The 15,263-nt window shown below is 44.0% G+C and overlaps 1 protein-coding gene across 4 annotated transcripts in view; it reads left to right on the top strand.

Annotated features, from left to right (window-relative positions):
* Positions 1–15,263, top strand: part of PFKL (phosphofructokinase, liver type) — a 42,736-nt gene that overhangs the window by 21,683 nt on the left and 5,790 nt on the right. For all 4 annotated transcript variants that reach the window (XM_083506399.1, XM_083506402.1, XM_083506401.1 and 1 more), the window contains 9 exons: positions 63–155; positions 2,277–2,402; positions 4,153–4,217; positions 5,995–6,058; positions 7,804–7,950; positions 8,291–8,361; positions 12,937–13,024; positions 13,899–14,051; positions 14,305–14,469. In XM_083506399.1, coding sequence (XP_083362525.1) covers positions 63–155; positions 2,277–2,402; positions 4,153–4,217; positions 5,995–6,058; positions 7,804–7,950; positions 8,291–8,361; positions 12,937–13,024; positions 13,899–14,051; positions 14,305–14,469 — 972 coding nt within the window. The remainder of the gene's footprint in view (positions 1–62; positions 156–2,276; positions 2,403–4,152; positions 4,218–5,994; positions 6,059–7,803; positions 7,951–8,290; positions 8,362–12,936; positions 13,025–13,898; positions 14,052–14,304; positions 14,470–15,263) is intronic.

Here is a 15,263-nt window from a genome sequence, read left to right as displayed (position 1 = left end):
GAGGGTGTAAGCATACTTTAATTCCAGATTTTCTTTCTCCCTCCTCCCCACTTTCTGATCAGCTGGTTGTCAAGCGCCTGGGTTTCGACACTCGTGTGACTGTGCTTGGCCATGTGCAGCGTGGTGGGACCCCCTCAGCATTTGATCGTGTCCTGGTAAGTGTTACTCTCTTTCTTTTGCTAGATGTCCGGGATGTTCAGGGTATGTCTAAGGAATGGCTTCTCACTCTCTTGGTAAAGTGCCGTTGTGTTAGCAGCAGAAAGGCGAGTCAGAGCTGAAGACCCTGAAAAAAGCAGGAACCTCACAGACTGAGTGCATGTGCCCTGCTGTCATTTAGAAATCAGTCGCCCATACTGGTTGAGCATTATGCCCCACTGTATATAGGTGGAGATAAGTAAGCCATAACTAAAAGGAAACACTGCTGGTATGTTGTACTGCAAGTCCTCTTTCAAAACTGGCATACAGAACTCACAATAGGCAAATGGAGTAGACTGGATGGCAAGAAGGCATTTTCTGCACCCTTCATGGTGTTTGCTTTGTTTATTCTTGGCTTGGCCACTCGGAAGCAAACAGAAAAATTGTCCTGGTTTTGCAGGCTATGGTGTTAAATCCAGAGGCTTCCTGGACCTTCTTTTAGGCTAGTGCTTCTAGATCTCTGGGTGTGACTTAGTCCTGTCTGAACAATAAACCCTGCTGTGCATCATAGAGACAGCCTTGTGTTTTTCATTCCATTGTGTAGAATGCCTGATCCATTTCTATTTAACACTATTAGAAACCTTTGTTAATCTTGAAATTTTCCAGGATCTCAGTATTCTTCATCAATGCAGGGATGGGGCAGTCTTCACTTTCAAGATAGTGTCACATCTTGTTGCAAGCCGTAGTTAACTTGTAAATAATCCAAGGGCTAGGAAGTCTCCCTGGCTGGTCTTGGCTGGTCAAAAGCAAGATTCTCAGCAGAGCTCCATTCAGAGCTCAGAATACTTAGCTACTTCTTTTTTCTGTTCTCTCTTTTGCCTTCCTCTTTGTTTAGGACTGGTCTTGGAAGGAGAGGCTTTTCATTAGATCATGGTTTTCTTTTTGTCTTAACCTTTCCCACTGCTCCAGAGGATTTCCTGCACTCTTAGTGGTATTGAAACGAGGCAGTCTTTTCCCACCCCACAAAAAACACACTATTAAACAGGGTAGGAAAATCGCATCAGGAATTCCTGTGCCGCAAGAAAGGAGTGGGTGAATATTTTTCTGCATTTGTAGGCTAGACCGTTCTAAGACCTGGGGATGACCTTCTGTCCCATCTTCTTCGTGTTTTCTCTTTCGGAAATGGTCCATTCGATGTGTTTTTACAGTAATATTTGTCCAGTTGGTCAACCTGGTGTTTGGAGAGCTGAATTTTGCAAACTGCTGGTTTATCCAGTACTACAGGATAGGAGGAGTTATTTTTCAGCTTCTGGTGCAGCCTGGCAGTGCCCTCCTTGGCATCTTTGCAAGCTGACCCTGTGACCCAGAGGAAGCACTGCCCTCAAAGTAAAGGCTGCTCCTATCTGCCACTACCAAGAATGGGAACTAACAGAAAAAGACAGATTTCCGTTTCTCAGTAAAGCAAACAACCCAATTAGTTGCACGTATTCAGTTTCCTCTGAAGAGGTGGCTCTCTAGGCCTGTTAAGCAAGATTGGTCGACATGATAGTTAGAATCGTGCACTAAGAAGAGAGAAGATACAGTAGTTTGGAAAAACAGCTGTTATGAGAACGTGTCAGATAGCACTGCAGAACTTTGTTGGGTAAGAGGGAGCGGCTGTGGACCAAAGCCATTCTGTGCTGCTCCTAATGTGTGAACACCTGGGAAGAGTGTTTTCTGTCAGAGGAAACTTTGTATACTGGCTCTTCCTATCATCTCAGTTCATATTCCTGCTGCTGGGAGTCTTTTGTTTCTTTATATGTCTCCAAGGCAAGCCTTTTCCCATTAGCACTTCTTTGCAGTCTTGCTGCTTTGTAACTTTAGGAGATGCATATTATACAGGTTGTGTGCTGCTGCTGATGTGAAAACCGTGGGCATTTGTTAGCGTCACAATTACCCCATCTTTCTGTCTCAGTGGTTTTTACATTGAAACACGTACACATTTTTGAAGTGGTGAAGTATGATTTCCAGTGCTTGGTGAGACAAGGCTCCAACCTTCCAAAGCATGTTGTGCTGCAGAATCCCAAAGAGACATGGTATGTGCCTAAATATGCAAGGTATACATAGCTGACTGTCTCTGGAAATGCATTTGTGTCCCCCAGAGCAGCAAAATGGGGATGGAAGCTGTGATGGCACTGCTGGAAGCAACACCAGACACTCCTGCCTGTGTGGTCAGTCTCTCCGGGAACCAGTCAGTGCGCCTACCCTTAATGGAATGTGTGCAAGTGGTGAGTATTTCACATGATCATAGAAGCCAAATATATTCAGTGTGGAGAAGCACAGCATTGGGGGGGGGAGGCCTCCATTTTTATACATGTGTGTGGGGTGACAGGGAACTTCACAGTTGACACATGATGATGATAATCAGCAAACAAGCAGATATTTGGAAGGTTCTCTGGAGGGGGGCGGGAATTGTGCATATGTAGAGGGAATATGGCATCTGAGACGGAATACCAAAACTATTTGCTTTCATTGAAACAAACAAGAAAAATAGCCTACGTAGAAAGAAATCTGAAAACATGGTATGAGGTTTTGCTAGATTTCCAGTGGGTGGGAGGTATAACTAAGCTTGCATTCTGTAGTTGGGGTTGCTTTTCTTTTTTTCTTTTTGTTACATTTCCTTACCTGCTCATTCCCCTGTTTTATGTGATCTTTTATACAACATAAAAACCACCTCTGGAAATCTAGTGGAAGTTTAGCACTGATTTCCATTTTTAACTGTTTCTACCAAAAGAGTCCATTTGCAACCCTATTCACATGGAAAATTGCAGGAGTTTTGTGTCGTAACTGCACACGACGAAATCTAAGCTGGCATCCCAGTGTACGTGTCCTTTCCCACCATTAAAATTTAGCATGGCATGGTAGTATGCTGATTGAAAAGCCACAGTTCCATAATGTGCTACAACATAAAAGAAACATAAGAAATCTAACATTATAATCAAATTAACAGAAAAAACAACATGTCTGAATGCAGCCTTGATTAGCAAAGGTACCAGCCTCTCCCCATGCATCTGCACCCTTAGATATAGCTATCCAGTTGTCTTTTGTCCCCATATTTTTCAATGAGGCCTGAGTCAAGCTTTGCAAGGAAGGCTTATTATGGTCCCATTGATGGCTGAGGCTTGGTCTGTGGTGATGCTGGGCCTTTTCTGTCATTCTATACTCTAGTTGTGGAATTCCTTCTCAGTGGAGATATAGCTGTTCTCATATTGTCAGCTTTTCAACACACTGGGGAATTGATTTTTTTTCCTTTCCAGCTTTTCAGGGATATGTGAGCTTAAGGGTTGGTCTGTCTGCAGCAAAATTGTATATATTACTCCCTGCCACCCCGATACTTACTGCTTTATAGTTTTAATATTACTATGTGTTGTATATTATTGGAGCATTTGTTTACCACCTTGGGATCCTTTGGGATGAAGCACTGTTTAAAAACATAATTAACCAAGATAACCATTTTCTTCCAGTTTTTAACAAAATAAAATAGATTTTTTAAATAAAAAAACCACTTCCCAAATCAACTATGCATGCATAACTTGTTGCAACCCATCAACATGGAGTTTGTGGGTGTATAGTTTTGGATTTTTGAGCGCGGAACCTCCAGAGCCCCTGAACCATGCCTTTTCAGTGCCATACACCTTTGGAGACTGGCATACATGACGGAATTGGCTGTGCCAGCGAACTCTCCCTGGGAGAGTTCTTTTTCTTGGTTTGCCCCTGCCCAGCCTTTCTGGAGAAGAGGGTAGAAAGGCAATGCGTCTCCCCCAGGGGTTTTTGTAATCCTTTGGTCCTTCCAGCCTCCCATTTTTATGCTGCTTTTTTCTTTGTGCCTGAAATGGCCCTCCGATGAGCGTGTCTGTGAATGTCCTGAAAAGGAATTGGCAGAAGATGAATTAATCTCACTGTACCCTTGGTTTTATTAGATTTCTACTAGAGCCTCGCTATGATTCTCTAACCCCCACCTCCACAATATCTTTATAGACCAAAGATGTCCAGAAGGCAATGGATGACAAAAGATTTGATGAAGCAATTCAGCTCAGAGGGAGGTGAGAAATGTTTCTGGGATCTGGGTGGAAATTGAATTTCATCTCATCTGTTTGTTTATATTAACATTTAAAATAACAACAGTTATAAAGACAAGTCTTGCTGTTGACCTTTGGCATTTAGTAGCAAATAGAAGAACTTGTTACTCATTTGTTCAGTTCTCCTTTCTTAACATTTCCAAGGTGTTTTTTCATAGGAAATGTGAAGTCAGGTACAAAAAAAGCATTAAAAACTCCTCTAATATTACAGAAGTTCTTTACCTCTTTTTTCCTGCCCATAGAGAAACCCTGACTCCCCATAGCCATGATTCACAGTCTGAGGAAATCTCTAGATGTTTAGTGGATCTGTGCTCTTTTTTCAACTTCTGATGGCCAGTCCTATTTATTGTGAGCCAAATGATCAGAGCTGATGGTTACTTTTCCTTCATTCTCCTTTCTACTGCAACCCACTCAGCCCATCTCCTTGACATTAATAGCAACATGGGTGTCTTAAGTGTCTAACCTTCTTTCTTCATGGATCATTGGTTCACAAGAATCAAATAAATCTCACACATGTTTTGGATTGCAAGCAGTTGGTTTTCTTCCTATTTTAACCCCGTTCTACTACTACTTGGGTGGACACACAACATACATACATACATACATACATACATACATACATACTGTATGTTCTGGTCACTCATTCAGTGGCAGGATCTCTCCATAACTGGAACTAAAATGGGGGGGGGGCAGAATTATGCAAAATGTTGCGGTGAGAATTGGTTCTGTTTAGGGTTCTAGCCACTCCATTCCATCATTTCCCTTTTCTGCTGCTCTTTTTCCTCATGCATGAATGGCGCCATTTTGGTTACGTAAGCAATGCCACTGAAAGTCTAGACATCAGAGATAGAGGGAATTTTTTGACCAGTATTCTGGTCATGCCACTCTTTTAAGTAAGTCCTTAATGCTTAAGAAAGGAACTTCAGGCTAACACTTTTTCCTGTCACCTGTAAGACAGTGTCACAGTGACTGCTATAGCGGACTCAAGGCTTAGATAAACTATCAGCCTATTTTGAAAACAGAAACATAACTTATTGAGGAAATGACTGATAACCAGTTGCAGCAAAACAAGGCAATAATTTATTCTGTACACAGTAGGGAGGCAGCCTTCCCCACTTTGTGCCGTCCAAAACATCTGGAGGACACCAGATTGAGCAAAGATGAGGAACTTGTGACCTTCCAGATGTTGCTGGACTTTTGCTTCGATCATCCCTGACCTCTGGCCATGCTGGCTGGGGCTAATGGTACTTGGAATACAACAATAGCTGAAGGAGTCCAGCAATAGCTAAATTTCCCTGAGAATTAGGAAGCCTGCTTTAAGTGATCTTCCTGGCAATGAGACACAGGAGTAGCAATTTAAGACTGTTTTTGGGAGTGCAAATATTCTTGTGTGTATTTTTTGTTTAAACAAATATAAGTTAAAAGGTCTGAGCATGCTTTAAGATGCATGAGTAGAAAATTCACTTACCTTAATTGAAATAGGTGCAAGATTCCATAGGTCAGCACTTTCAGGCAAAAGCTAAATTAAATTTGAGAAGTTACATCCACAATGCACTTCAGTGATGGTACATTTTCTGGAAGGAATTAAAAAGAGGTTCACGTTTGAAGGTGTTGTGCATCTTAGGAGCATTCTAGAGTCCAAGTAAGAAAGAGAAGAGAATTTCTCTCTGTTTCTTAGACTTGGCTTTGGTGGTTTCTTATGATAAAAATTACCAATATAATTGTGGGCTTTTTTTACCAGGAGTTTTGAAAACAACTGGAACATTTACAAGCTTCTTGCACACCAGAAGCCTGCAATGGAAAAGGTGAGGAAGCAAAGAGAAACAGATTTTGTTCTGCAGGTTTCTTGCAGTGTGAAAGGAATAGCTGTTATTTCTTTTACTGCTTTAATGTTTCCATATTTATCATGGTCTGTTGTTTGTTGTTGCATGTTGTAAGCATGTTGCTTTTGTTATTAATTTGTTTTTGTGAGCTCCTTGTAAGGAAAGTGTTTGAAAAAGCCACCAATAAATAAATAAATAAATTTGTGTGCACAAGCACAAATCAAAAGTCCCAAGGCAGCAGGAAGCAGGCCTCAAGAGGATGCATCTGGACATTTAATGATGGATGGACCTATACAATGCTGCAGCTCCAAAAAGGACTTCTGTATGCAATGGAACTTCCTCTCCTGTCCCCACCAACCCCCTGTACACACTCAAAATTATATTGGGGGACCCTCCAGAGCTGCTTTTGGGAACCCATCAGGGTAGGAAAGGGAACGGAAGTCCTGTTGCACTAGTGGAACCCTGCTGGCACAGCATTGGATACAATGCAAGGTTTTAAAAAATGTCCAAAAATTGCACTTGCATTCTATGTTCACAGACAGTAAAAGCAATGTCTTCCTGTGTATGCTAGAATCCACACTGTATATCCAATAAAGGTTTCCAATACAGTCACAAAAGAAGTGCTGTCTCTTGGACATCTCTCCCTCCCATTTGCAGATGCTCACAGCCTCAAAGCAGTTGCTTGCATGCCCAGCCTTTTTCAATAGAGGTCGGATGTGTCCTTACAGACCAGGAAAGAGCTGCCATCTGTTTTGCTCAAGGGTCAAACAAAGGAATGCAGAAGCAACCTCTGGCTTCTGCAGGAAACACCAGCAGCCCTCATATGTGCTTCATCCCAGGGACATAGGCAGCAGTGCTATGCCTGACTCCCTGAGCCGCCTGAACAGAGGTGCAAAGAGATGGAGAGGGCAGGTGAAAGTAGGACCCAATGCTGCTGCTGCTATATGGAGCTCTGAACTCCTTGCACAGGGTGGAAAAACTTGACCCTCTTCTACAGCCAAAAGTTAGGCAAAGACTTTGTGAACTGTAATTGTTATGTTGATATATGGTCTTCCTGTCATTTCTTTTAGATCAGGGTAGTCCAACGTGTGGCCTTTTTCGGCAGCCCTCAGCAACATTTGATTCCCGCCCCCCCTCCCCCTGGCCGCTGCCCTCATGCTATCTTCCCAAAGCTGGTTAAGTGAGGTTCTGGACTTTGAGAAGGAAACGCAATGCTCTGGCAGGGTCCTGGAGTCCTCCTTCCCAAAGCCTAGGTAGTGCTTTCCCAGCTTTAGGAAGAAGGTGGGAGGACTCTAGGACCCTGCCAGAGCCTCACAGTTCCTTCCCAAAAACCTGTGCCTCACTTAGCCAGTTTTGGGAAGGCAGTGCAAGGACTGAGAGGGGGTGTCAAATTTTGGCCTTGCTTCCTTCCCCCTGTGCAACAAGGCAGTTTGCAGCCCTTGGGTTCTGTGCCAAAGTACTCTTGGTATGAAAAGTTGGACCACCTTGTTTGAGATGATTATGCAAGGAAGTGAGGCACATCTCAGCCAAGGCTACTCAGTATCTTGTCTGAAGTTCTCAAAATACTTACCTGAAGTATTGCAGGACAAGGAAGTTGCACAATGTCCTCTTACATAGCTTGCTTTGTAGCAGAGGTACCTCCTAAGGGCTCACTGCACTCCCAGCACCCTCTGAGTGCTGACAATGACTTCTTCCAGCTGTTTATTATCCATTTCTGTTCCGGGCAGAGCAATTTCAATATTGCCATTCTGAATGTGGGAGCCCCTGCAGCCGGCATGAATGCAGCAGTCCGGTCAGCTGTGCGTGTTGGGATCTGCCAAGGCCACACAATGTATGTGGTGAATGATGGCTTTGAAGGCTTGAGCAAAGGACAGGTGAGTCTCTCTAATTGGAAGGGAGGAGGTCCTCCCTCCTGTCGGACTACTAGTCCTTCTCATTTCTTTGTAAAGTAGAGCATCTACAGGGCAACATTCATTTGGAACTCCAACTGTCATTTGTGCTGCAAAACTGGCACCATGATTTATGAATTTCTGATTGGAAGGGGGAGAGGTGAGGCGGAGTTGGTTGTAACAGGAAGCAAAATATCAATTTGATCTTTCTTCTTTTAAACCACACTGCTTTCACTTTCAAATCCAAGGTTTGGAAGACAACCTGGTGCAGTTGGGAATGGCTAGGCGAATCATGAGAGGTCTAATGAAATGTTTCTTCTCGTAGATCCGAGAGGTGGGCTGGCACGATGTTGCAGGCTGGCTAGGGCGTGGAGGATCCATGCTGGGGACCAAAAGGTAAGTTGACATGACAGCCCACAGAGTGGTTCTCTGCAGATGGGGAGAAATTGCAGGACTGAGTTCAAAGAGGGGATGATACAGGTAAAACCTTCCAAAAGGTTGGTACCTGTTACGAAGTGTGTAGTGAGCATGCAAGCCTGCAATTCTCACATGCAATCTGGCTCTCATTTCAAGGGATCTTTTCTTCTAAAATGGAATTAGTTTATTATCTCAGGGGGTGCATAGCATAGCATAGCAGTTTTACACAATTGTCCCTCACCTAAAACAGAGCAAACCTTTCATGAAGGTGATCAGGGATGTATCACTGCTTAATTTATTACAGAACTAATGTAATTTAAGAATTCTCCCCCTGCAGCTTATCTTACCTCTGCCTTCCAGTTGTGGAAATTAATTGTTTGTGTGGTTGTTTTTCCTGTATGATTTATTCTTTAAAATTGCTGGCCACTGTCAACATATCAACATATTTCTCTGAAAGGTCTCTTGATAACATACCAAGCTTATGACAGTCAGTTTTTCTATGTACTCATCCTTTGCTATTCTATATTCTTTTCTTACCATAGTCATCTCATAACCAGCTTTCTCCATAGACACTTTCCCCCTTTAACATTCCAGTGTCATTTGTCTTCTTCATTTCTTAGACGCAAACCTAAAATTGCCAAGCTTCTATCTTATTTTTTCAGCTGTCGGAAATGGAAAGTGCATGCCTGAACTTCTTGGATAGTCATCATGCTCCTGTATTATCTCTACAGGATCCTTCATTATTGTTAGTTCATGGCCCTTTGTTTATTTTATTTCTCTTTCATAGAATGCTTTATCTGCTTCTCCTGAATGTTTTGGTGCTCTATGATAAGCAAACATAATGTTTTCTGTTTCCTACTTCCTTGCCAATTCTTCATTGTCTCATTTGGAGGGCTTCCAAAATAGTTATTCAATGTGGAATTGTCATGCTTCATTCTCTCATTTCTTTATAGGCCACCCACATGCTGCAAGTCTTAAGGTGGGAGGCTCACAATGGCTTTTGCAAGGTTTCTCCCCCGCTTCCCTTTTAATCCCCCAGTCTCACTCTAACTGTAAAGATAAAAAATTCCTTCCAGTAGCACCTTAAAGACCAACTAAGTTAGTTATTGGTATGAGCTTTCGTGTGCATGCACATGAAAGCTCATACCAATAACTAACTTAGTTGGTCTTTAAGGTGCTACTGGAAGGAATTTTTTATTTTGACTATGGCAGACCAACACGGCTACCTATCTACTACTCTAACTGTAAAGGTTAGGGAGGCCTGCAAAGGCTTTTGGAAGCCTCTTCCTGCTCCCCGCCTTTAATATTGGGGTGAAAGGGATTTTTGACAATAGGGCAGTCCTGCCACCTGTCAGTCATGTGATGTCATAATGATGCCACCTGTCAAATTTGACCCACAAGGCAGATCCTAATAAGGATCTCATTGGTGAAGCCAAAAAAGATTCCCACCCCTGCTTTAGGTTGATAATCAAGTTGTGCAATGTTAGAAAGGGTGAGTCTTAAATGTTGCAAACTCTTGGGTTTGCATAATAATGTCATGAGACTTGAGTCCCATCAGACAGGAAGCATTATCTCATCCAAATTGCTCTCCTTTCTGTAAACAGGGCAGGGGGACCTACTGAGCTTGCCATTTATTCCTGTGGGCTCTGAAATTTTGTGAGGGTTTGAAATGTGATGGCAATGGTGATGATTGCGTCTGAAACCTGATGGGGTCTGCGTGCATGCAAATACTCATCTATAATAATAATAATAATAATAATAATAATAATAATAATAATAATAATTTATTATTTGTACCCCGCCCATCTGGCTGGGTTTCCCCAGCCACTCTGGGCGGCTTCCACAGAAACCAAAAAACACTAAAATATCATACATTAAAAGCTTCCCTGAATAGGGCCGCCTTAAGATGTTTTCTGAATGTCAGGTAGTTGTCCATCACCTTGACATCCGATGGGAGGGCATTCCACAGGGCGGGCGCCACCACCGAAAAGGCCCTCTGCCTGGTTCCCTGTAGCTTCGCTTCTCGCAATGAGGGAACCGCCAGAAGGCCCTCGGCGCTGGACCTCAGTGTCCGGGCAGAACGATGGGGGTGGAGACGCTCCTTCAGGTATACTGGGCCGAAGCCGTTTAGGGCTTTAAAGGTCAGCACCAACACTTTGAATTGTGCTCGGAAACGTACTGGGAGCCAATGTAGGTCTTTCAAGACCGGTGTTATGTGGTCTCGGCGGCCGCCCCCAGTCACCAGTCTAGCTGCCGCATTCTGGATTAGCTGTAGTTTCCGAGTCACCTTCAAAGGTAGCCCCACGTAGAGCGCATTGCAGTAGTCCAAGCGGGAGATAACTAGAGCATGCACCACTCTGGCCAGACAGTCAGCGGGCAGGTAGGGTCTCAGCCTGCGTACCAGGTGGAGTTGGTAGACAGCTGCCCTGGATACAGAATTGACCTGTGCCTCCATGGACAGCTGTGAGTCCAAAATGACTCCCAGGCTACGCACCTGGTCCTTCAGGGGCACAGTTACCCCATTCAGGACCAGGGAGTCCTCCACACCAGCCCGCCCCCTGTCCCCCAAAAACAGTACTTCTGTCTTGTCAGGATTCAACTTCAATCCATTAGCCGCCATCCATCCTCCAACCGCCTCCAGGCACTCACACAGGACCTTCACCGCCTTCACTGGTTCTGATTTGAAAGAAAGGTAGAGCTGGGTATCATCTGCATATTGATGGACACCCAGTCCAAACCCCCTGATGATCTCTGTATAAATTGCATATGGGGCAGAGGATCTTAAAATGTGTACTGCAAGTATGAATTTGGATAATGTACACCAGTTGCACATTCTTGCCATAAAGTACATGCGGCCTCTATAATAACTGGTTTATTTAAACTGGTAATGAATGCAAAACCAGATCTGCTACAGACACAAGTTTCATTGGACTGTTTTGCCAGTCAAGAATCCCTGTCGAATTCAGTCCTCCGGAGATTTGTCTCCTTACAGTCCTCGGTCTCAGCTGTGCTGTGTCAGCTTAACAGATAATTTCACTGTATATCCTTTTTTTTATAAATTTTTTTTATTGGTTTTACAAATTTTTATAGACAATACAAACAAATAAAAAAACACAAACAAACATGTATAATTTCATACCCTTTTTTCATAAACCTCACTTCTCCGACTCCCAATTTCACTGTATATCCTGTTGCTGTATCCCAGGGGTGGGCAAACTACAGCCCACGGGCCAGATCCGGCCCAATTGCCCTCAGCATCCGGTCCACAGACAGTCTGTGAATCGTGTGGATTCCTTCTTTAAAAATTTTTTGTTAATTTTTTTCCTGCACCACCATTTTTTTTGCGGGGCACCATTTCCACACACACACATAGCGGCATCTCCTCCCTCCCTCCTGGTTTTCCTCATCCCTTTGCCCGTCCTACATAGAGGAGGAAGGGGGCTGGGCTGAGCTGGCTGAGTGCCATTTTGGGCAGTGCCTCTCTGGAGCCAGCGAGCACCTTTTGGGCTGCTCTTGCCACTGCCACCAGCCTCTGCCACTCGCAAGGGCAGGCACAGGAGCCGCAGTTGGGAGAGCACAGCGCTTCTCCGGAGCCAGCCAGCCCTTGCGCCAGCAGCACCATAGGTAGGCGGGGGGGAGGGGCTGGGGGAGAGAGAGAAGACCCCAATGCTGGGTGGGTGCCTGCCACAAGGTCTGGGGGATGGTGAACCTGCCCCCTCCAAAAAAAGTTTGCTGACCCCTGCTGTATCCCATTGCAGAGACTGTATAGCTGGAACAGTCACAGGTTGCAAGCGTGAACTCATTTCCAAATCATTTACAAGGCCATTGCAAATGTAACAGTTTTGCATGTTACATCTTTACCCTTTCCTGTACTGACCCTGCTTCACTTGTGTAGTACAGTACAGTATTTCTTAAGGGAGTGTGATGAGTAGCAACTGAAGTAATCACCTGCTATGTGAGCTGCCAGGATTATGTTCCCTCACATAGACAGCCTCGTTTCTGCTTAGTACTGCAGGTGAAGAGTGACCACAGACTTCTATGAGCTATCTGGCTAAGTACCTATTCTACTGGGCTTATCTGAACATAAGAGTCTTTTCCAGAGTATCTGGACTGTACTCTTCAATTGTTAGCATGGCCAAAGTGGGAGGAAGTTGGTTTAATAAGCGTGTTTCCTCTTGCTGGTCAGTAGGCCATTCATTCTGCAGGAAGCAATACAAAAGGTGCATTGTTCCTAAATGACTTGCACTTGCCAGTCTGGGGGAGTGAGTGAGCCTGTCTGTCTCTGCTCCCTTGGCAAAGAACATATCCTATCAAAGGCTGGCCGTTGGCGCATGCTCTAGCTTGACTTTATGCTGTTATTTGGAAAGTAAGGCAGCAAATTAAATGTGGAAGATTTCAAAGGATCTCTTTGCCTGCTTCATGGAATTGGCGTCTCCTCTCTTTTCCTTCACTGTGCTAAGACAATCCTATTCTTAAGCAGGTGCGGTAAAGCAGGAAGAGGCAGGCATCATGATGCAGCTTTTCTAACAGCTTGTTTTGTTCTTGTTTTGCCAGAACGCTTCCCAAGACATGCATGGAAAAGATTGTCGAAAATGTCCGGAAATTTAACATCCATGCACTGCTGGTTGTTGGAGGATTTGAGGTGTGGAGAAGTTCATTGGACACTTTCAGATTTGAATGAGAAATGCCTCTCTCCTTTTCCTAAAAAGCTGGGCCAGGCATGATTGCACTGATGTTGGTACTTCAGTCTGTAGACAGACTGCAAGGCTGGAATTACCCACATTGAGCTGCAGCTCAGTCATAGAACACATGCCCCTTTAAACCCATCCACTTCCACCTTCCCCATCCCAATTCCTCCTCCTTTCCAGCTTTCTTCCACTCATCACCTAAATAACCCTCCCATATTCCCCCTCATATCTCCAAATGCCACCTTAACCACTCCCCTGCCAGTTCCACTTGCTGCTTCCCCAATTCCTCCTTTCTCTTCCCCCCAGCCACCAAAGAACTAAAACTGCCATACACAGAAACCCTTCTTCCCCACACCAAGGCCTTCCTGTAATCCCCACTATCATGTACTACAAACATGAGTTTTCCTTTCTCCTTGCTCCCCCCCCCCCCATCCTCCTTCCCCCACTCCTGCCTTTAGACCCTTGGGAAGCAGCCAATAAAAACCATGTGATGATGGACTAGGTTAAATACAGTATATAGTGAGATCTATAGAGTTAGTCTCTTTTTGGTCTCTTTTCATAGTACCTTTTGTTTCAACAATTGCAATCCTCTTTAGTAAACATATGCTTTAAATGACTATGTATCAAAAATACCTCTGGACTGATAGATACCCAGTTTCCAAGGGTTCGTTTCTAGGTCATGACTCCTACCCAGCTCAAGAGAGTCAATCAAAATTTAGATTTAAGATGCTCAGAGGTGTAAAATTTCTTTTTATCTTGTACTCCTTGCAGCCCAGTGCTTAGGCTTGGGTATGTGGCTTACATTTCTGCCACTCTTGTCTTTTGCAGGCGTATGAGGGAGTACTACAATTAGTGGAAGCACGTGGGCAGTATGATGAGCTTTGCATCATTATGTGTGTGATTCCAGCCACCATCAGCAACAACGTCCCAGGCACTGACTTCAGCCTGGGTTCCGATACAGCTGTCAATGCTGCCATGGAGGTAAGATGGGTCTATCCAGCAGCCGCAGAATACTGGGAACTAGGCATGCGGGGAGATGAATTATGTAACCTTTCTTTCATCAGTGTATTTCTATTGCATATATCAGAAATGTTGGCAAGAAAGAGGAGGCAGGAGGTGGAGCAGGGGAGTAATACAGACCACGTAAAACTACACCTGCCCCAGAATGGTAGACAGAAACTCAGCTTAACACCTGGGCAACTAAGCATCCTTTTCCTTCCTCCCTGATCTGTAGAGCTGTGACCGCATTAAGCAGTCCGCCTCAGGCACAAAAAGACGAGTGTTCATTGTGGAGACGATGGGCGGTTACTGCGGCTACTTGTCTACAGTGACTGGCATTGCAACAGGAGCTGATGCTGCCTACGTCTACGAAGATCCTTTCACCATTCATGACTTAAAGGTGTGTTGGTGGCAGAATTGCATTTGTCAAATGTGCAAAGGGCAGAGGACTGCATGATAATTGGGGGTGGATGAGGAGGGAATATGGAAAAGAAGATGAATCCTGGTTGGGGGGAAAATTCCAAACTTCAAATCAATGCTTATCAGGAACCTATAAGTTGTTATTGATTTCTGAACTTCATGTTGCAGCCCTCCCCTTTCATAAGAACTTGCATGAAAGTGGCCTCCCAATTTTTCTCACAGGCTCATATAAGTTCAGCACAAACAGTTGGGCCTGGTGAGCATTTAACGTCCCCAACCCTAATCTGCTGGTTGCCATCTGTTTGGATTTTATTCTGATCCTGATCTGTATTTTATTTGATTGGCTCATTTTATGTTAATGTGTTATACATTTGATGTTAGCCGCTCTGAGCCCGGTTTTGGCCAGGGAGGGCGGTGTATAAATAAAAATTATTATTATTATTAAACAATATTTGAAAAAGCAAGACCTAAATTACATATGTAGTTCTATAAAATGCAGACATCCTCTCTTACATAAGTCATGTTCCATCTGTGAGAAGACTGAAGTGTTCCCAATGAATCCTGTAACTTACCTGGATATTGGAAGTGCAGGAAGGGCTGAAAGAGAGAGGAGATATTAGGACCACGTGTGGTGGCAATGCTCATCGTGACAACTCGTCTGTCTCCTTTTACAGGGTAAATTAAAAATGAGGCAGAATGAATTATCCCTCTGCCACCCTTTTCCACTACAGCAAATTTTGGCTCCAAAGCCCAAGGCAGTTAGGATGGAATTCA

This window comes from Podarcis liolepis (assembly GCF_965112155.1).
Source record: "Podarcis liolepis genome assembly, chromosome: 5".
NCBI classification, from domain to species: Eukaryota; Metazoa; Chordata; class Lepidosauria; order Squamata; family Lacertidae; genus Podarcis; species Podarcis liolepis.
The sequence above is the reverse complement of the archived record's forward strand: the minus strand, read 5'-3'. Positions and strand labels throughout refer to the sequence as shown.